The sequence below is a fragment of the Etheostoma spectabile genome, chromosome 17, assembly GCF_008692095.1.
Source record: "Etheostoma spectabile isolate EspeVRDwgs_2016 chromosome 17, UIUC_Espe_1.0, whole genome shotgun sequence".
Classification (NCBI taxonomy): domain Eukaryota; kingdom Metazoa; phylum Chordata; class Actinopteri; order Perciformes; family Percidae; genus Etheostoma; species Etheostoma spectabile.
Genome location: NC_045749.1, coordinates 9923849 through 9946140, shown reverse-complemented (window position 1 = coordinate 9946140; position 22292 = coordinate 9923849). Strand labels below are relative to the sequence as shown.

The 22292-nt window shown below is 38.0% G+C and overlaps 1 protein-coding gene across 1 annotated transcript in view; it reads right to left on the bottom strand.

Moving 5' to 3' along the window:
* The window catches only part of LOC116705335 (VPS10 domain-containing receptor SorCS1), a 47777-nt gene extending 27817 nt beyond the window's left edge, over window positions 1-19960 (bottom strand). Inside the window, exons 1-5 of the mRNA XM_032541428.1 lie at window positions 19043-19960; window positions 5518-5585; window positions 3814-3913; window positions 3427-3585; window positions 2009-2082 (exon numbers count right to left, since the gene is read on the bottom strand). Of these exons, the coding sequence (XP_032397319.1) occupies window positions 2009-2082; window positions 3427-3585; window positions 3814-3913; window positions 5518-5585; window positions 19043-19759 (1118 nt within the window). The 5' untranslated portion in view covers window positions 19760-19960. The remainder of the gene's footprint in view (window positions 1-2008; window positions 2083-3426; window positions 3586-3813; window positions 3914-5517; window positions 5586-19042) is intronic.
* Between the last annotated feature and the right edge of the window lie 2332 nt (window positions 19961-22292).

Sequence of the window (22292 nt, the reverse complement as noted above, 5' to 3'; positions counted from 1 at the left end):
AGTACTTTTGCTTTTTCATTAGTCTATGTCGGCTGTGAATTTGTGTTTTTATTGCATGGCACAATAAACAACAACAGACCACACACAATGAGAGAGTCACTAACTCTTGTGGAGTTTATATATTACTCTTTGACCACCATAAGAAAAGAGTTTTCATGCATCCACCTTCCCTTTGAGGATACAAACATCAGCCTCATTAAAAAGGAGATGGTCTTTGTTTTAGCTGGTTCATCACCCCTTTTCTGAAAATGATATTTATTGACTATAACATTGTTAATGTGTTGGTCTTTGTATTTCCCAGACCAATGCGAAAACATGTACTGTAGGTCATACCATCCTGCTTGACTAATCAGTGGTTCTGCTTCTTTAGTTATGTGTGAAAGGGATTCTGTCGCCAACAACTATAAAAAAACATTATAAATGAAATATTTATCCTGGGTCATAATCTCTGTAACAGCTAATAACGCTAAAACACTCTGAGAGACACCCAGAAGCTCTCTGCCACATCACAACAGCGGATTCTGTGCAATATACATCAAATATCCTGCTTACAAAAATTGGATATGATTTGACTGGTAATACTGTGGTGTACCAACATTATCCTAACAATATTCCATGGGCAGAACTCATCCTCATTGACTCAATCTGTACTGTAAGGAAATCAGTGGTGTTAAGTAACTGTTCATTTACTCACATTTTGTACTTAAACTGCTCATATTATGCTCATTTTCATTTCACCATTGTATTTAGAGGTTGTATCAAAATAGGTTTACATGGTTTAATTTTCGAAAAACACCATATTTTTGTTCTATACTGCACATTGCTGCAGCGTCACTTTTCTTCCTGTGTGTTGAACTCTCTGTTTTAGCTACAGAGTGAGACTTCTCACTTCTGTTCAATCACGTTGAGAGTCTCACATGTGTAGTAGCAAAGGACTACAAGGCAATCAGAAGTGGAGTATGAGGGCATGCCATGCTAGTAGCTAAGCGAGCATTATAACAAGTTACAAAATTACGCACGTTCGTCAGAAGTAAAGGCTGGACTACAATAGAGCTACTTGGAGTAGTTTGTGAACAGGGTTTTCTTTGGGATGGTAAGTCCCTTTGGGGAGGACTTTGGGCTTTTTCCCTTTGTTAACCTATAACATGCACAAAAAAGACATTTAACACAATAAATGAAAGGAAAAAATCCCAAAAGTATAATATTAGCACTTTAAGTCCAATCTTACTTTTACTGTACTTTTTCTTGGACATTTCCTTTGTATGCTACTTTATGTTTCTACTAAATTACATTTCACTGACTGTTAACTGTAGTAACTGGTTGCTTTTCATATTAAGATTTCACAAGAAAACATGTGATACAAATATAAAGAAAACAAGACAAAACAGCCCTGTCCACAGGTTTCAGATGGCTATGTAGCTTCTACCAAAAAAATGTATTGATATATAAGTAAACATTTACAATTTAACAATCTTAAAAATATATATACACAGTACTTATACAGTATATTATATATTTGCCAGTCAAACAGGGCACAAGCAAATTTTGATGATAATACTTTTAATTTGACCTTAAAGGAAATTTAAATCTGATTACTTCTTCAACCACTTCTTAAAATTCTGTGACGTTTCTTAAAAGTCCACTTGGCCCTCTAAACTTGTTATTAGGTTCAAATCTGGCGCAATAACATTGTTTCATTGATATTACTGTAAATGAGCTGCTGACTGAACAAAAACATGCAATGTTAATGCAGTATGTTTACTCATATTTTACCAAACCACTGTTAGCATCTTTCGCAAAAAAATAAACATGTTTTATGGAGCATTTAAATATGTACAGTGAGGGAATTTCTCCTCTGTACAACTGCTGGGAACAGAAGGCTAAAAATACATTTATATTAATAAATGTATAATTCTGTGTTTGTCTATTATTGACAGTGCTTTTGGAACATATCAAATATTGCAGCATTTCTCTCCCAGGAAGACAAATGACTGATTGTTCATCTCACCAGTAGAATCTGTTGGGGACAACGCTGTCATGCACAAGCTGCCATCTCCTTCCAAATTCAACAGAGACATAGAGCTGAAAAAGAGAGGACTGCATTAACAAAATGAGTTACAGTATACCAAAATAATGTTCCACACCAGAATATCCAAGATAATTTCCTGATAAATGTCTAATTGTATTATCAAGGAGCTGTCAAGATTTGTAGATTTTGTGGCGTCAATTATGTTCTTTTGAATATTGCACTACTGAATGTATACTTTGTGAAAATGCATCTTTGATGAGAAAATGCATCAGTTCTTGTAAAAATACAGTGATCCAAAAAAATAGAAAAAGATTATTTATTATGATGCCTTGGAAAAGAGGGAAGTGGGGACTGACAAATTGGTCTCTGTATTCAAATCAAAGTGTCTCCTTCTTATAGTAAATCAGTAGGATTTCGGCCTAATTGGTGTTTAACTGCCATTGTAGTCTTTTTGTTCCATTAAGGTTGACTTCAAGCTTTAAGAAGGCCTGTCATCTTGCCATAATGATCAGGCTGCAATCATCTTAAGCTCAGAGCTTTACAAGGATAATCAACATCATTTTGCCTTATCTGAGAGCAATTTATTTTTAGAGACATGACAGGCAATCAACAAAGGTAAAAATGAAACCAAACTAAAATTGATTTCAGCAGTTAAATTTAAAAAACAAACATTGAATTTAGCTTTTAAAAAATTGTGAAGGCAAAAATCTGCATGGCGTGTTATTTGGAAACGCCGATGGTTCTCAACTAAGCTTTCATCTTCCTCCCAGCACCATTTATCTCACTTCTCAGACCTTGACTGTTTTTCTCTCAGAAAATCAAGTCTTCCAATAGCATGCTGGGAAGGCCGAGTTTGACGTCTGTGGTGTTGAGTAAAGTAGACAGCAGGGTTCTCACACAGAGTAATGAAGAGTGTGTGTTTACGCTTGCAAATCTTGTGTTTTTGTGTGAGCTTGTGGATTTTTTCAGTGTGTCTTCCTTGTTAACTTTGCCCTGTGTTTTCCGGGACACATCCATTCAGAGTTAAGAGTCTACAGCCAGACCTTATGACCTTTTTAGGGGAGCAGGTGATCAGCTTCTTACGGCAGCCTTGGCTTAAGTGGTAGATTTCTCTGACTACGTCCTGAAAGCTAGCAGTCATTATCAAAATGAATGCTTTTGAACATGATTGCAAAGATATTTTGTATCATTTAATAGAGATATTAATTTTGTTGTGACCCAACAGGCTTGGGATATATAATCCGACGGAACAACAATCTAGCAGAGCACTCACACTGAGCTAACATGTGCATGATAAGCAGAAAGTGAACCATACATAACAGCCCTTATTCACTAACCAGAGATATTTTTTCAGTTTTATTCTAGCTATTTCATGCATGCTGACAGCCACACATTACCTTTTGGTCATGGCTGTAAGCCATAATCCAGTCCTCCTGCTCGGGGTGAAAAAGCAGGCTGAGGATATCAAAGGCTAAGCTGTGTTTCTGATAGGTCGCCCCCTCGTCAAGGCTAATGAGCAGGCTGCTTTCCACCTCCGGGTCGGTAAGTAACATGATCTGAGAAGAGACGAGAAAGGAGATGGGGGAATCAGCGGCCCACCTTGACAGCATCCATTCCACAGCGCTTATGTGTACTTGTACTTGTACTTGCGATGTACTGCCTTAAACAAACGTATGGTGCAGACACCTGCAGGGCTGCTGTGTGGTATAAATGATAAAAACTCTATAATAATTGACAGATTTTTTCAATAGAGGCAGGATTTCTTTTTACAAGATACAACTTACCTTCCTTTTGTTGTTCGGACTCACGTACAAGTAGCTCAGGATGGTTTTTGTCCCAATTTTCTCATTAAATTTCTCATACGTGGTCCCATAATCAGTTGACCTAAAATTCAAATATAAGGATAAAGTATATAGGTTGTTGTGGAGAGTAAAGAAGAACGGAGGAACATCTACTAAGATTAAGATGCTGATGGTATCATTAAGCATATCAAGCAGGCAGAAAATTGCAACCGCAGAAGTCATGAAGCAATTTTCTAGATGAATGGAGATTTTTTTAATTATCAAAGTAAACAGGAATATCCTGTGTGACATGCATTGAGGGGGCATGAGATATTTTTATTATTGATGCTTTGGGGTAAAAACATAATTTAATGTTTGGGATTTTTATGTTTCAGAACTCAAAAGGAGGATTGGGTAAAATATTTGCCTGTTGGCTGAATAAAAAATGACTGAATGAACGAAAATAATTTTGAAACTAGATGTACTAAAAAATATAAATTGTACTCCAAAAATGGCACTGCTTTCCTGACCTTATTTTAAAAATGTTTAATACGGCTTAAAATAAAAATAAAACATTTTGTGGATTCCTGTGTTTTATAATTTTTATAGAATCTTTCTTTCTTTATAGGAACTTCATATTAAATATTAAGTCATTATTGATTATTTAACCAGTGTAAATTGATGATATATTTACTTCCTGATTGGAGGCTCACAGACCCCAGTCTGTATGTGTAAAAATGATGACAACTGTAATAACCATGTTTTTCTTATGTTCTGACCTCATTAAAACCTAATATGTAGAAAGGTATTAAAGTGGAAACCCTTTACATTTACCACTAACCGAGTTTGCAGATTAAACGTGGAATGGGGCACTTGTGTGCAGAAAAAACTATTTGTGAACAAAACATTGACGTAGCATCACCTTTTGAGTTTATATAGTGAATCTGTTAGCAAAAAGTACAAATCCAGGAAGCAAAATTATCATTCGATTGGAGTTGTATGATGAAGGCAAGGCAACTCATTCTGTTATAGCTCTGTTTTTAGTCTCTAACTCCAAAATACCAAGCTCTTTAGCTGCTAAATGCTATGTTCACCAGCTAGTCGCTTAGTGTGTCTGTCTGCTGTTTGGTGCTAAGCAGGTCGTGTACACTTGGTTTTAAGAGCTCGTCAATGAACATCTGTATGTTAACTTGCAGCCCAAAACAATGCTATGATAGAAGTAAGAGTGTACCAAAACAGTAAAGTTACCAGCCAGACAGCAAGACAATGGGCTGAAAACTCACTGTTAGGCTGTGTTAAATTCACATTGTCATTTGATACTTTATTATTATAAAAAATATTGTTTATAGCTGCTTTAATGAAGGCGACAAAACCATAGAATGACCAAAATAATTCATGTTTTACATGTTATTTGGGCCATGCATAAAAAAATATATTAATTTTGTCTGCTAAAATAAATACTATGTTATTCTATACACCATAGTAATGTTAATTGTGTTTAATTAGATAACTAAAACTCCAATAACATACATTTCAAATAAACTTATTTTGAATTTAGTAATCCGTAAAAGTGCTACACACTTCAGTCACATATATAAAACAGATTAAAAGGCATAGCATTTAACCATGTGTATGTGTCTTTTTCTGTAGCAGATTTCTGACAATCTACAATCAGTTTGATATGTAATGCCAGACAGAAGATCTTACCTCCATAAAGAACTCTCTGTTACTCTGCCAGAGTTGAAGTCGTAGTACTTTGTCAACATGAGGATCACCTAAAAAACAGAATAAACAGATTATTTCCAAGGAGTGATATCATCGGTTTTGTGAACAGCAGCAATAAAGTGTCACATAAATGAAACAATAGAGCCGAGTCATCCCTGCACTTGTCTTTTAATCTCCCTGACAGACACAGCTTTATAAAACACAAACAAAACTGTGATGGCATGTCAACCCATTGCTTTGTTTGTCGTGAAGCTATAAAAATTGCGCATACTCTCTGAGGAAAAGAGGACCACATATGCATGCTATAATGGTCTCTAAGAGACAGTGGATTACCAGCAAATGCTACCACTGGTAAACTATGACTGAATGAATAAATAAGTTAACACTATATTTTACTAAGAGGATAAAAGGATTATAAAAAGTGTTGCATGTGGTTTACAATGAACAGACCTTTACTTGATATACATAAAAGGTGTAGATTTACAGATGTCTTTTAAATTGACTCAGCTAATAATGAATAGCTCACTGTGGACATTTCTATTTGCCTCAGTTTCATTTATTAAAGAGAGACTAACTAGCTAAATCAAAACTTGACAGTCTCTACGCATGTTGTTACTGAGGCATAAAGCCATGTTTAGCTACATTGTACTTGTTATCTCCTTTTCTTCTAAGTGAGGCAGTAACATAAGGGAAAACCTCAATTATTATAATAACCTCTGTCCAAAAGAATGCATTTATCCACAATGACGTTTGGTAACATCTCAACAGTCCTTCATACAAAAAGAGTTGTTCACATTGTGCCCTTCACCCTTTACACAAATGAATCGCTCAAGCAGTGTCCAGCCTGCACCGTGCAATCATAAAATCTGCAGATCATAAAGCTCCCTGGAGAAGCTTCTCTGGGCAACCTTTCATAGCTATCCTCTAATTATCGAGTGTTATGAGAGCTTGGGGTAACATTCTCCATAAGAAGTAAGAACTTCATCATGTAAACAAGAAATTTGAACTTTTATAAAACCTTGCACAGTTTGTAGAAATTCCAAATAATGATTTGCTATGGATTGGAAATCTCCGCGACGACTACGAGAAGCTTAAACAAGTCAATTGTCCTCATCTCTAAATAAAAGCCTCTTGAAACCAAATGTGACAGTCTACTCCAGCAGCTGTAAAATACATATACAAAAACAATAGTACTTTAGGTTGTTTAAAGCTAAATTCATTAACACCAACTGTCTGTTGATATGCTTTCTTGCTTTATCACAAAACACAATAAAAGTAACTGATTTAGCAAAACAAAACACTATTCAGAATCTCCTGTTATGTAAGATTTTCAATTTCCTAGAACCTAACAAGATAAAAGGTCCTTTTTTGTCTGATCAAAAGTCAAACACAGAAAATCAGCAAATCCTCACCAATGAAAAGCTAGGGGTGCCTGGGTAGCTCACCTGGCAGAACAGGTCAGGCGCCCAGGTTTTACTCCTTGATGCAACGGCCGCAGGTTCAACTCCGCCCTGCAGCCCTTTGCTGTATGTCATTCACCCTCTCTCTCACGTTTCATGTCTTTGGCTATCCTATATAAATAAAGGCCTAAAATGCCCCAAAAATAATCTTAGACAAATGAGAAGCTAGAAACAGATAGTTTACTATTTTTCCTTTAGAATTTACATTACAGAAACACATATTTGTTGCTGATTAATTCTTCTACTAATTAATGAATCTACTAGCCTAATTTTTTCAGCTCTAAAATGAACTAATCAGTAATATATGCATTGTACTAAAAATGTCTTACATGTCCTGCACATTTATCATAGTGCTGATTTATGTTTTCTAACAGACATATGTATCTTCATCTGCATGATATCTCAATGTATATACTGTGATTTTTAAATAATGTACCACAAGTTCCTACAGAATCTCTTGCTGTCAATGCAATGCATTTCAAATTAACCAGTTTTGCTTTATTTCCTAATTATTTGCCCTCTTTGTGAATAAGTTGACCAAGAAAACTCTGACTCTGCTATTACTTTGTGAAGAATGTATTAAATAGATGAGCTTTAGTTCAGAGATAATCAATGGATCTTGTTATAACTATGGTACCAGGTGTCCCGAATGGGTTGCAGAGATTTATGGTCTTCCAATAAAATGGCCTTCATACCTTCTAAAAGTCATACCCTCATGGACACTGTCATATGCAATAAAACAACCTGCAGCAGTCTGAAAATTAGGACAAACTATATCCGCCATTATGTATGGCTATTAACTTTATGCATATGCTTGGGAAGGATCCAGGATTACAGGCAGATGTAATTTGCATCCAACTTTGCCGGCTGGAAAAGTTTCCTGTGTTCTGAGATATGTTGACAGTGGAAGTTGCCGTATAAATACAGTGATACAATATTCACTTTGTAGATCTTTCTGTGTGAAACAGGTATTTGGAGTTCGGCATGTCAAAAAGCCATTAAATTGCTATTTGAAAACCCTGGACAAAGCTTCTATTAATGCTTTAATGCCCTTTGGATTTAAATAATGCCATTTGTTTTATTACCCTTTGAATTTCAACAAAGGTGTCACATTTGATGCCAGCTACCATGTAGCGCACAGCCCATTAGACTGCAGTGGCAACAACATATCTCCAAACTGGATTACTTGACATCCAAGAGCAAGCAAATTGATTTTTCAACCTCTAATCCTTTGTAAATCTTAAACCGTGAAGGTAAATGGACTGGGATGAATTTGATCATTATGTAAGAAAGAATGGAGGCTTACTGGGGACTTATAGGGCTTAGGGTGAAGAGATTACTGTTGAGGATTGGAGGTGTTTTACGACGAGGAGAAGGGGTGGGGTATCAAGAAAGCAGAAGGGGGGATGAACACCTGAGACAAATGAAAGGAGCAACAGAATACAAATTATGATTCATTCTCACTGCAACCAAACAGTTGATCCAGCCTCATCAGCTGTTGCCTCATCAATTAAACTGTCATCACATTTAGCTACTGCAATTAAACAGATGGATGATTCCATAAAAGCAATTGTTACAAGAGGTATGACTGGAATATTAATAATAAAGACAAATATGACATATCAAACACTGGCCATGTGTCTAAAGTGTTCCCTGCCTTTTGCCCAATGCATGATGGGATAAGCTCCAGGTCGCCTTTGAGCCTACAGTAATAAGCAATGGGAAAAAAGCTATTAATTAAGGATGCACCAAATCCAGGATTTGGGTTTGGATTCTGAATAATGGGCTTTTTGACGGGGTTTGGTTTCTGCCGAACTAAACTCTATGCTTGCACTAGGCACACTACGCTGGTCAACGTAATGGCGCCGTCGGTAATTCTGAGAAGGTGTTTACTTAGGTGGGCCGTTCAATGCAGTAGTTGTGAGAAAGTGAAAACTGAACTTTTGTGCAGAGAAAGTGTTGTTTGGCAGACCTTTCAGTCAAAAGAAGGCAATTCAAGTCCAGCTACATGTTCAATTTGCAATGCCAATTTGTCTCTTGGTGACAAGGACCCTAAACAATACACAACACTGCCACTGTTAAAACCTTTGCGTATGAAACATCCAAAAGATTATGAGTTGTGCATGAAGGAATCTACAGACAGCAGCCAAAATGCAGCAACGTCAGATACGGTCAAAGGAAGGACAGTTACAGCTAAAAACCAGAAGTCTCCCAGAAGTCTCTTTGCTGATCCGCAAAAATCTGGATTCGGTGCATCCCTACTATTAATTAGGGCTGTAACAAATAACATATCATAGCGCTGTGTTGACATTCAAATTCTAAATCAACATAAACGTTCACTAGTTTTGGGCAATTGGAAGGATACATCGATGATTGGCTGAGTACATTGCACATTGTATTTTTGGGGGCACTTTTATTTTGACAATGGCCAATTGGAAATTTTAACATGTCACCAAATCTGATCCATTATTAGTAAAAATAAAATTGATTATAGCAGCTTTAATATAAAGATTTGAATTTTACTTTTTCAAAGGACAGACAAGATTTTGTGTAATGATATTCAAATAAGTGATAACTTGTGATAATAAATGTCACAACTAAGACAAACTAATTGGGAGGAGAAGCGTGAGAACACCTGCCTACAAGATTTTAACACCACAGAAGTGTTAACCACGTGGCAGTGAACCCCAGGGGCCATTATAGCATGAAGTATGATATTTCACTTAATAAAATCCCCACATTAATACAGCATCATTTAACACCTTAAATAAAGAAATCATCCATATGTATTACATTGTTTATGGCACTGTGATTCACTCAACAAAAGCCTGCAGAAAAACACATCCACCTATACTTCAAAGTGAGACACGTAACGTACAGACCCTTTTGTCTGCCATTTCAATTTTTATCACTTCATTAACAATGGCAACATTTCCTCATAGACCAGATGTTGTGCTGAAGCAAGGTTGTTTGAAGTCAGAGCTGTTGGCTCTCACATAGATAACAGGTCACTGCAATCATGAATTATAAAGTGGCATCACTTTGCACAAAAAAGCTATGGGTGTTGTAATAAAACCTGATATCATTATACAAGGAGGAGTGAAAATAACATTATTGGCCATTGTTTTCAGCACTGGGTATTAATATGACTGGAAGATTTTTTAACATGTGATTCTTAAAGTAAAAAGTTCAGCTACAATGTGACTGATGGCAACATACTGGCAGAGGGTATATTATTGATCTATGAGCATCAAATAACAGGTTCTCTGTGTTACAGCTGTGGCTTTCAAGCAGAACAGTCTGACTTTATTGGACTCGTTGTGTCAAGACCACGAATCTGTGTGGAAGTAGCAGCTTGGTTGATAAGTCATCTGAAACGGCTTTCCTTCAGGCTACAGCTCTCGCATCATTTGCTTCTTACCCATAAATGAAAGTCAAGGCTAGTGCAGCAGCTAGGCTACAGTGGCCTGCTGAGCTTGGAAGCTTCAGTGTGCATTAGGAGGGGGTCTGATCAATGCAGGCAAGATTAGAAAGCAAGAGGGTAGGTTTGTCAACCCAACCAAAAAGTTGAGCTCACTGTGAAAGGAGATTTTCTTTCTTGCTTTGAACTCTTCAGCACTCTTGTTTGAAAGTGCTGAGTGCGATGGTAGAATATTAGTTGCATGTTGACAAACCAAAAGCTCCCTGGACTCTCATAATAATTAATAAATTACATGTTCTATGACATAAATAAAGTAAAACAGCAGATTACATAAATATGCTGGGAAAGATTTATCGTGCCCATGTGACTTCTTTGGTAGTGTTTGAAACCTCAGGTTTCTGCATCACTCTAAATCCAAAAAGGAAACTTCAGTGAGTAAATCAAAGTTAAGGTTCTGAATGTGAGGCTTTTCTTACAGCAGCCAGATGGTGTAACTCATACTGTATGAATGAGTAATGCAGGTGGCCACTATGAAATGAAAGAGTTCTGTAACACAAAACGAGTGGCGACTCAGCAATGGCCAAAAACCAGCAGACTGACAACAACAGCAACTATGAGTGTTTCTGATTCCTAGATGAAGCACTGAGGCGCTGACCACCTTGGTTTAAATGTAAACACACCAACTAGCAGAGGACTGGAAAATGCATTTCAAAAGATACAGTGGTCATTGTAATTTGAAAAACAGTAAAATAGTGAACACTTGCAGAGCACATATGACAAAAATATGGACTTGCACAACATACAGTAAGTTTGATATAAGAACTATAAAAACTAGAATGGCACTCGGAGAGTGCAGATCTCCACCAAAGCAGATAGTCCAGTCTTCTATGATACGCAAATCAGCAAGCACATCAGCCATGTATGTCTGGATATCTCTCCAATCCAATTAGAATTAAGTCAAAATATGGCTGTGCCTAGCAGAAGCCTCGTCATCTCAAATGTGCATTTGTTATGTACTTATGAATTGGAACTATTTCACATACTTAACATACATTCAGGACCTTCTTAGTATGTACATATGTACAAATATCAAATGCTTAGACATAAAAAAAACATTACGAACTTATGAAAAGCAGTTTTCACAATGTACTGACCAGTTTGCAGACAATTCACATTTGGATGTGAGTAACAGTGTATACTAGTTAAATGATACAGTATGTGTGTTTATTTACAGCACATGTCCAAAGCCACACCTACAATTTTGGTGGTTAAAATTGTACCTGTTACTAGCACCCGTGAATGTAGAATGTGACATGCAGGACTGAAATGATCATTCATGGTTTTATATCATCCCGGCTTAATTACTTCAACTACGTTTTCACCTGTCTCAGCAAGTCGTACCAGGACCGTCTACAACTGGGCCAGAACTTTGCTGCAAGACCAGGTCCAGCGGATGCCACACATCACTTGTTTTATCTTTGCTACATTGACTCCCAATCAAGCTCAGGATCCAATTTAAAGTTCTCGTTCTTACATATAAAGCATTGCAGGGTCAGACACCTGTTTATATCTCTGACCTGCTCCATCCATACACTACTAACAGGTCCCTCAGGTCTTCTACCCAGGGACTACTTTGAAAACTAAAAGTTACCATTCTTTTGAAGTGGTAGCTCCGACTCTGTGGAACGCCCTTCCTACCTTACATTCTAGAGTCTCGGTTGGAGCTTTTAGAATGCAGCTGAAGACACACGTGTTTCAACTCGGTTTTGTCTCATGTTTGTAATTTTGGGTTTTTAGTCTTTAATTTTTTACCTTCATTGGTACTGTATTTGTTTTTGCTTGTTTATTTTCTGTTTTGGGTCCTACTGTATTTTAACAAATGTTTATTGTGACTTTGTGACTGTAAAAGGTGCTAAATCGAATACATTATTATTACTATTATTATTATTATTATCTAATTTCTCCTATTGGCTAGGTTCTGAAACTATTTAACAATTTGAAATTGGAAGTATCTCCACCCGTGATTCAGATTGGCTCCAAAATTTAGCAGGTTTGTAAGATATCATTATGCTTTGTTCCAGCCAAATTAACTGTATCATGGTCTAGGATCAAATCTTTTTCTATTTTTTTATGGCATTTCTGCTCTATGGACAACACGCAATGGAGAGAAAAAAAAAAAAAACAGGCGGGGGAGCACAGCTTGCCGATAGAAAAACATGCTGCAGGATTTCAAGGCGTTAGAGATCCTCCCCGCAGGAAGGCTTGGTGGCTTGGCAGAGCTAAACTCAGCCTGCAGGTAGTTTCATCGCAGTACTAAGCTTTAAAAAAGAGCCCTTCTGTTTATCCATGCAATGTAGGCAATCCCGCATCCTGAATTTGTATGAGAAAAAAAAAGATTGTCTTTGGTTGTCTCAAGTGGAGTCGTTTTGTTACAATTGTTATCAATATGTATTTCATGAATTTATTTATGTTTCTTTACCAGGATGTGTTATGTTTACTCCCTGAAACAATACTACAACAGAACCCACCACCACTATCGCAGCCCTAGCAGCCTGTCCATCACAGCCACCCAGGAGAGAGTGGAGCTGGCAGGGGTCCGTAGTGAAAGCAGCAGCTACAGGGTTGTCTAAGCATGTCAACATGCTATGTGTAGGAAGCTGCATGCATTACAGTGTCCAGAACAGGGATGTTTGTGACTGTATGCTTAGATAGCAGAATCCATGTAGGGATGGTAGGGAGAGATAAAATGGACTAGAACTAAACTGAATTTAACTATTGGTCATATTAAGTCTTCTGTTCCTCCCCCTAAGGCACTGTCTGTCCATTAAATATGCAGAGCGAGGGCTTATTGACTAAACGCTCCCAGCGTCAACCAAATTAGATCTTGCAGTAGTATAGCAAACCGAAACTTCTGTAGTAATTGTTCTATAAATACTTATACATTATTATATTTTTTATTTTAAAAAATAGTATACTGTGTGTATTTAAAAGCTAAATAGCAGCAAGTCACAATTCACCTTAATGTTACCTTGAATAAATCTTAAGTGTCATGTCAGAAAGTGAATTTAAAGTTGTACTGATTGTTTTGAATGAAGAGTTCATCCTTTATGCCATGCTGCACATCAACAGCAGAACATACCGTAGATACAGTAATTTGTGATAATTTGTGTAATAATATGCAGGCATTGAAATATTCAAGGTAAATCCTTGTAATTAACATCTCATAATAAGCTACAATCAAGTTAACATTCAACCTGAAATAACCCTAGCTCTGCTTGACTGATTACTTTCACCTTTTTGCCTCACAATCCTAAATCTCAATCTTAAAGAAGTGCCCATTCAGCTACGGAGAAAAATTACTAGGACCCATTTTGGCTAAGAAGGCCAGTGAGATGTAGACACAGGCTTTACATCAACAACTCGACTATTTTGGTGCTGAAGAGATCACCATCGTATTGGCACCAACATGGTGCACACGTCCACTTTAAACTATGACAACATGCTTTAAAAAAAAAAATTAGGACCAATGTGCCTTTTACTAGTCCACTGTGATATTTAATAAATACAAAAGTGTGCTGCTTGTATATCTTCTGTGGAGAATCTGTGTTATTAATTATTATTATACTGACAATTATAAGTTATTAAGTGTGTGTTGTTTTTAAAACAGTTGGATTGAGTGGAAACAAAATAGGACAGATGTGTTCAAGGTCATCATTGGCTGGAACCTTTCCCAGCATGCATTGGGCAACACCCAGGACAGACAGTCTCATAGGGCTAACACAGGATGCCAAACACATTCACACCTACAGGCAATTTAGACTTTGCTGATTTACCTTACTTGCATGTGTTTGGCCTGTGAGAGGAAACTAGACTACCTGAGTAAAAGCCAAACATGCTAAAACTAGTAATTCATTCAAATGAATTTAAAAGCAATACAACTAACCATAATCTTAAAAAATGCTGTAGAGTTAATATCGTTCTGCTTATTTGTAAGAGACAAGCTAACATTACTGTAAAGCAGAGCATACAATGCATTACACATTAGTTGCTTTGTGATGTTTAGTTTGAACCATCAATGATCTGGCTGTTGGGCAATCAGATTAATTTCTAGCATGTTCAAAATGTTCTTCTTTGGATAACTTAAATGAAATTGTCACTGGACAAAATGGACTGCGGGTTCCGTGCGTGATCAGTGTGACCACCCTAGGTCATGACTGGTCAATTGATCAGTACAGTGTGAGCAAAGAAATTATATGTTTAGGCCGTAAAGAATGGCTGATTTAAGTGTATGTGAGTTAACACAGTGTACAAGATTCATTAAAACATACAAAATGCAAAAATGAAACTAAAATACTTCTTAATATTACCTCTTAGAAGGTTTGGCGTTATGATTATTGTTAGTTTGCTTGCTAGCTTTCTCCATTTTGCATTAGAGAAGACAAAAATAGCATAATGAAGAGGTAGGGCAACAGGACATGCAGAATGTTTTATGAACACCCACCACTGGAGTACATGGCATGACCTGTTGCAGTTATAAAAACCTAACAAAATCAAATATGCCTTGCTGGACATTGGAAACCTTCAGACATTGAAGCCCTAACATTTTATTCAGTAAAACATGTGGTCTTGGCTGATGCAAATAAAGCCCCAGTGGATCTTTGATTAACATCCTCTGCAACAGAAGATGATTTAAGTTATTCATCTACTGTACTGGCTCCTGTAGGTAAACCATTCAAGGCTACGGCAGCATTCATGCTACATCCAACTTCAGAATAAAGCAAACACTCAAATGCGTCTTTTCAATACCACTGTAGGCTTACTTGCTCAAAATTATGCAATTTTTTTTCAAATCCTTAAAGCATGCTAGCAAATAGCTGCAATTCAATTCTCAGTGAGAGGACACTTGTTATTGAAATGTTGCATGTTATGGAAACGGCCCAGGTTGTGTTGCTTATGCATTAGCATACATAGGCCGGCACAACTTGGGAAACAAGTTAAAAAATATGTTTTCATTATTCAACAGAAGGAATATATTTTCATATAGATAGAAGAGCCTTTGAAGATTCTGTAAATACCACCAGTGCAGAGGTTGGTGTTTTTCAAAAACTCAGGTTAGTGACAGACAATAACCACATGAATCAGTGCAGAAGCAGCAATGGATTGAGCACGACATTTTCCTTGGTTTTCATGTTGATTGAAAGGCTGAAACGATACTGCAGCTTAGTTCTCAAACTCTGATCATTAGGCAAATGATAAACACTGTAACAGTATCACCCACCAACTAGGCTTCAGCAGCAAATGACTGGCAAAATCAAATCTGGAATTGGACAGAAAAAAATAGAACTATAAAAATAAATAATATAAAAAGAATTTAAAAAAAGTCAGCAAGAAGCTCAAACAATGGGTCTCACAAACAGTATGCAAATTGACTGATGTTCTGTAGACCCACAACTAAACCAATTATCAGATCTCAGAATTTGAAACTAACACATCACAGTAGGCTGCAAACAAATGTCTGAATTTCTGAGAGTGTTTTAAGTGTGAAAAATTGATTTAATGTCATCAACATGTGGGAACTGCCTGAAGTGTCTGAACACAGAAGCATTTTCCCACACAAAAGGAGCCCCATTTTCAACATATGTGAGCACTGCAAGCATCACCAGCCCCTAAACCCTTTCTTCATTCTTTGTATTTGTTGGACAATGTATCTACTTAAACATTTTACAAATGGTCTTTCTCTCCTTATTCATTCTGTAAGATAAGGTTGCCCATTGATGTGTGACTGGCTGCTAAACCTCTTATAATCTTCTCATAAACCCAGGGAAGCAGATTGCTGCCATAATGACTGAACTGTGAGACAAAGACATTTAACTTGGAAAAAGGAAATTGGCCACTTTTGAAATACATGTAGATTACTACTTTAAATAGATTTCTAAAGAGTACACTAGCTGGAAACTCTGCACATTTTCTTGGGGACCACCCAGCCTGCACCTACACAGAGAGAGAAAGGGTGTGGTACATTGCAGAAGCAGGAACACACACACGTTATTACATTGTTGGTAGGCGGGATGAGGGTCTGTGTCATCAGGGGAAACATTTCTCAAAACAGCACTAGAAAGAGTAACTGTGAAAAAATGATGGCAAATTTTGGTGACAATGTTGCTGTGATGTGATAGCTTATAGTTTAGCATAAGAAATGGAAACAGGGGGAAACGGGTAAAGACCTCTTTGCAGTCGCTGTTCCCAACCTGTTGCGCAACAATGTGATGGCAAAATGACGCAGATCTTGCAGGCGCACCAGGATTTAAAGTGCGCAATCAGAGGTTGTGCACCACTATTTTTTTCAGCGGCGCACAACAAAGTGGAAACAGGAAGCATGGATGAGTTTGAGGGCAACCAAATGCCAGGACTCTCAAAGTGACTGCAAGTCTCTCTTATAAACTTACTGAGTTAAGATGGTTTCTTTTATGGTGAATGAAAGGCTTGATCCAACAAAGTAGGTCGTTGAATCGTTAAACAGACATTCTGAAGTATTCAAAGTGCTTTTCTTCTTTTCTTCGCTATTGTTTATCTTTTCTTCTTCTTCTAGTCCGTAGAAATAGCAAAGTCGGTAGCCTTTCCTCAGTTCTGCTACCTCTGTTTTGGAAAAGACTGCAACTAGAGTCGCGACCACCAATGCGCAAATAGTTTTGGCTGTCCCATGACGTCACACTGTGGCGCAACAGGTCAGGAACGGCAATTATACCTGACGCTTAAGAGAGCCAAGAAATAGTTGTCTGTATATGTACAGATTAAACAAACAAGATATAGTTTGATAATAAGTACATTAGAGGTTGTAGTAGGTGGATTTTGATAGCTTTGGACAGAGCCAGGCTAGCGGTTTTCCCCATGCTTTCAGTCTTAATGCTAAGCTAAGCTAATCACCTGCTGGCTTCATAGTCATTAAGCTAAAACGTGTATTTCCCCAAAGGTCAAACTGTTCCTTTAATGACAGCAAGAGCAAAAAACAAAATAGCTATTAAAAAAACAAATTTGACTCAAACTATTTGTTGGGTTTTATTTCCATGACTAACAGTCAGATGATATATGTTCATTAAGCATTACATGGCTCAAATGTTTTAAAACATTTTCGATAGCCTACTGTTCTGGTTGGCTGCATTATTTTATTGCAGCATTGTTATAACTCCCCTTGTGAAATGGGTTGGTCTTGCTGAATGCGTTTTAAATCATTAATACATGACTTGGATGTGTTCTCATGCTCTCAGTCTAGATGCTGCCCTTCTTGGATCTCTGGTTCCTCACATCAAGCCTTGGCCCTCTTTGACAGTGTGTTAGATGTTGCTTTACGTATTAAATCACACCTCCAAATCAGCTTCTTGCATTACAGAAATATTGCCAGGGTGCAATTTAAGCCAGCAAGATGTTAAATAGCTAATTCATGCTTACCTCTCAAGCAGACTAGGTTACAACACATTCCACTAGTCTTACCAAAACGTCTATTTAACGATTAGAAATAATTCAAACTCTGCTGCTTGACTCCTAATCAAAACAAGAAAAAAATAGTATGTGAGCATCGTTTTCTGCTGGACTGCGCATTGCTCCAAGTATTTTTCCAAATTGATTTTAAAGTCCCTTTGCCTGTATGTATATATACATACAAGCAAAGGGACTTTAAAATCAATATAGGCCTGCAGTAAAGCTCTGAATGGCTTACGTCAAATACGCCGTTTTTTTTGTTGAGTGCCTTCAGATTCACTCACATCCTCCAGTGGGTTGTTAGATTTTCCGAGCCACAGATACACTGTAAGAAAATTGGATGTTCCTAAACTGGGTTAGCTGGAGGTTAAAACATCTATTTCTGTTAGCGTTCAACTTGTCCTTTAGCTCTCTCTGTGTTTGTATATATATAGTATTTTACAATAATAGTATGATACTATTTTATTCATTTTACTCCCCATTTCTTTTCATTGTATACAGCACTTCAAGTTACATGCTTAGTGTAAAGAGTGTTATATAAGTGAAGTTATATTATTAATCTTGTTATCTGCTGTATAATGACTTTCACATTTGAACTGAGTGTCTGCGTTGAGTGAGCTGTCTACTTAACCTTTAGTAGGATCAACCATCTCTCTATTTTGAGCAAGGCAGATAAGGCTCTAGCAAGAAGACAGGTGCAAATATATGCCTACAGCCAATAATCTGTGATTTGAGAACAAAACAGCAAAACTGTTTGGAGAAAATGAAACTTCTTTGATGTATTTATTTGTTTCCATTAAACTTCAGCCTACCTGCCAAATAGGCTAATCCATTAACAACAGCACGTGTGGTGTGTGTGTGTTGTGTGTGTGTGTGTGTGTGTGTGTGTGTGTGTGTGTGTGTTAATCAGAGGAAAAGAGAGAGAGAGAGAGAGAGAGAGAGAGAGAGAATGATGCAAGCAAAGATTACCTCAAACTCTGCAACCTCTCAGCAGTCACATTTAATCTCAGTTTCGTCTCATGTGCTCTGCCAACACAAAACTACTGCTTTAAATTACTCTAATTGTCATGCAAGATTAGGGAGTCAACACTGACCACACACTGCGTCAAAAGAAGTCCGTGCGTAAATCTGGAGCACATTAGCTACTCACGCTGCTGTTTTGTCCGGACCAGTGCACCATCGCCTGGTTATGAGCCGTGTCCCCGGTGAGTGCGAATGTCGAACTTGTGAGCTCAAACTCCTGGTCCGAAACCGAAGCGCCCTCCCCGCCCTCAGGTCTGAGTTCAGACCAAGTCTCTGCGCTCCTCGCCTTCCGTGTTCGTCTCCAACTGGCCACATCCGTATCCCGGTTTACTGTCACATCAACCTGTGCCCCATTTTCACCGTAAAAGCTGTTCTTTTTTCCATCACCGGTGCTATTTTCGGTAACGTCAGCCTCACTAGGAGAAGTGACAGATGCGGGAGAAGCACTTCCAGTAAACACTTTCGGTTGGGAAAGTTTTTGCTGTCCGTTCAACGCGTCCTTTTTGAGACAACTTGTGTTATGAACCCCTAACCGTGGTTGCACTTTGGACGAACTTTCTTCACTCGCGGTGAATTCCGCAACGTTGTGCCCTTCGTCCCCGCAGGCGATGGGTTTGGTGTCCGGTGACCCCTCCGTAAAATCAATAAAATCTTCTGGTGCCTCGCCAAAATTAGTCAGATCCAGCTCCGAGAGTTCCCTGGGAAATGCTGTAATGAGCGGCAGCTGGCACGAGGGAATGCACCTTAGCTCCGCTTTTGTTCCGACCAGGATGGAAGTTAGGGTGAAGAGCCAAATCCACTCAGACGGAATGATAAAAAGGCAGTGACCGAGGCGCTTCTCCATTCTACGTTAATTTCGACTTCAGCCGTGTTAAAAACATATCATTTTCACACTTGAGCGTTTGTCTGTCATCACCTGATAAAGTGGAGTCCGTGGATGCACTGTGGGGAGGTACAGCAGCGCGCAGACAAGTGTTTCCCTACTGATGCAAACGATGCATCAGAGGAGGAGCTGGAGGCTGAATCCTGGACGAGAGGGGAGAGGGGCCCATACCCCCGCTTCCTCATATCAACCTGGCTTAAAAAAAGGGTGTAGGGTAATAGTGAAGTTATATATCTGTAGAGGCACGTGGTCCCCTGTGGGTTTTTATTCTGTTTTTGATCAGCAGTGTGCCAGATGCTATTGCACTGTCAAAAATCAGACTGAAAATAGGTAATTATACATAGGATCAACATAATCAGAAATATTCAGATATTAGGGGCCCATCGGGAAAGGTCTAGATATATAATTGGTTCTGGCTCTGGTAGTCTTTGTGTGGAAATGTTCCTAACAGCACCTTTATGGAAGATACAATGAGGCTTTGCATTTTTCATTAGTAAAGGCCTAGGTAATCAATTAACAGGACTGCCTGGGTTCACTGTCAATTATGCCGTGCAGGTAATGAGTCTGTTGTGGCCCGCCTGCAAAGTGGCTTAGAAGATTGTTTCGCTTCTGGGCTGCACTCCTGTTATCCATTCAACAGCTGAATGGAGAAAATGCATATTCCCCATAATGTAGCTTCTGTTTTTTGTGCCCTTTTCTCAGGGTTAATATAGGGGTGTCTGGCATAAAATAATGAAAAGGGCTCAAACAAGAGATGAGCAAGTAATCACTTTCTCTATCAACCACCCCTGGTCTCTGCTGTTGTATTTAAGCACAGAGGAGTACTGCCATGCAATGCTGACACCCTGGAATATAAAGGTATATTTCTCTATACTTTGGGCTTTGTTCCAGTCAGCTAATGGTCAACCATTAGGAGAACTAGAGTCTGTCCAAACCCCGTGATTAGATTCTATTTCTAGGCAGCATTTAGTCAATAGGATGAGGATGCTGTTGACTGGTGACTGATGCTGAAGAGACTCCCTGTATTGAGCTGTATTCTCCCCATCGCTCTGAGCTGCGACGTGATCCTGTTCCACACACGGGTCAACTGCACAGAGATGTCTTTCATTGGCAGCCATTAGTGATGCAGTGAGCAAGAGCTGTCTCAATCTGTTTCAGTTAGCCCCCACCAGACAAGGGGAAACTAGTCTATAATGCAGATTGATGGCTGACTGAGAATTTCAATCATGGAGAACATTGGCTAAAAAGCTCAAGTCTTGACTATAATGCAAACCTAATGCACAGTCCAACTATTACAATACAGACAACGTCTTAAAGAAAGTAATGCCTGTGTGTGTGGCACCTGTGCAACTTTTTACATGTGCTTTTTACTTGCTGTGGCTTGTTTTGGCTACATCTGCAATGACATTGTGGAGTTATCATAGTGGGTTTTGCCTGACCTACCTACTGAGATTAGACACAAACGGTTGTGCACATGCTGGGGTTGGGTAGGTCTTGTTTTTTGGCACTTTGTCTTGTTTTGCTTTTAATATTCCTGTGCTAAAAAGAATTTCTCAATGATGGATTAAACTAACCTTTAGATGGATGTCGATTAATCTGATTATTTTCTCAATTAACCAAAATAATAGTTTAAATGTCAAAACAGAATGAAAATAGCCAATCATCATTTTACGAGGATTACAGTGACATTTTCAAATCACTTGCTTTTCAGATGTATAACGATCTTATCAGTGAACAGCAGACAATGTCACATTTTAGAAGCTGGAACTAAGAATATTTGGCATTTGTGCTTCCAAAATGACTTAAACAATAGTTTGACTAGCAAAATAGTTGGAGAGTAAACGAGTAGTTGACGTAAAATTTGAGCTCTGAATGAAAGTACTACTTCCTTTTTTATTCATAATGTAGATTTCTCTTTGTAGCCACATTGGGAGGGCAAAGCTGTGTAAATGTCATATGTTAAATCAATAATTAATTTTCTAAAACCAAACTGAGGATTTAGAAACCACATGTCAAAATAAAACCTGTGTAGGCAAATGAAAGTACAAGCCAACTTTGGGAGGTTTGCATTAAAAATCAAACATCGATGGAGGATCTTTTCGACTTCACCGTGCAAGGTGACAGATTTCAGGACTGATGTCTTATAGCACATTTGTGTGCACAACATGTCAGCTGAGTGGAATTATTGTCTTTCGACAGACAAGATTGCTGCTTTGCCGCATGTCACACAGGCTGAATACAAACTGCATTATGGTCCCTGAGCTCATACTTTATGATAGAAACTTGTGAACAGACAGTGGGAAAAGCACACAAAGGAATGAGATGACAGCGATCCATGTTGTTGGATTATTCTTTGTTTTCTAATTAAATACAATTCAGTGAACAAAGAAAAGAGCACCAACTCTGACATTAGACCTTTTACACTCTGATGTCTGGTTCACTGTTTAAATTATTCCGGTGCTCATAACAGTAAAAAAGAGGCTCAGGACATTAG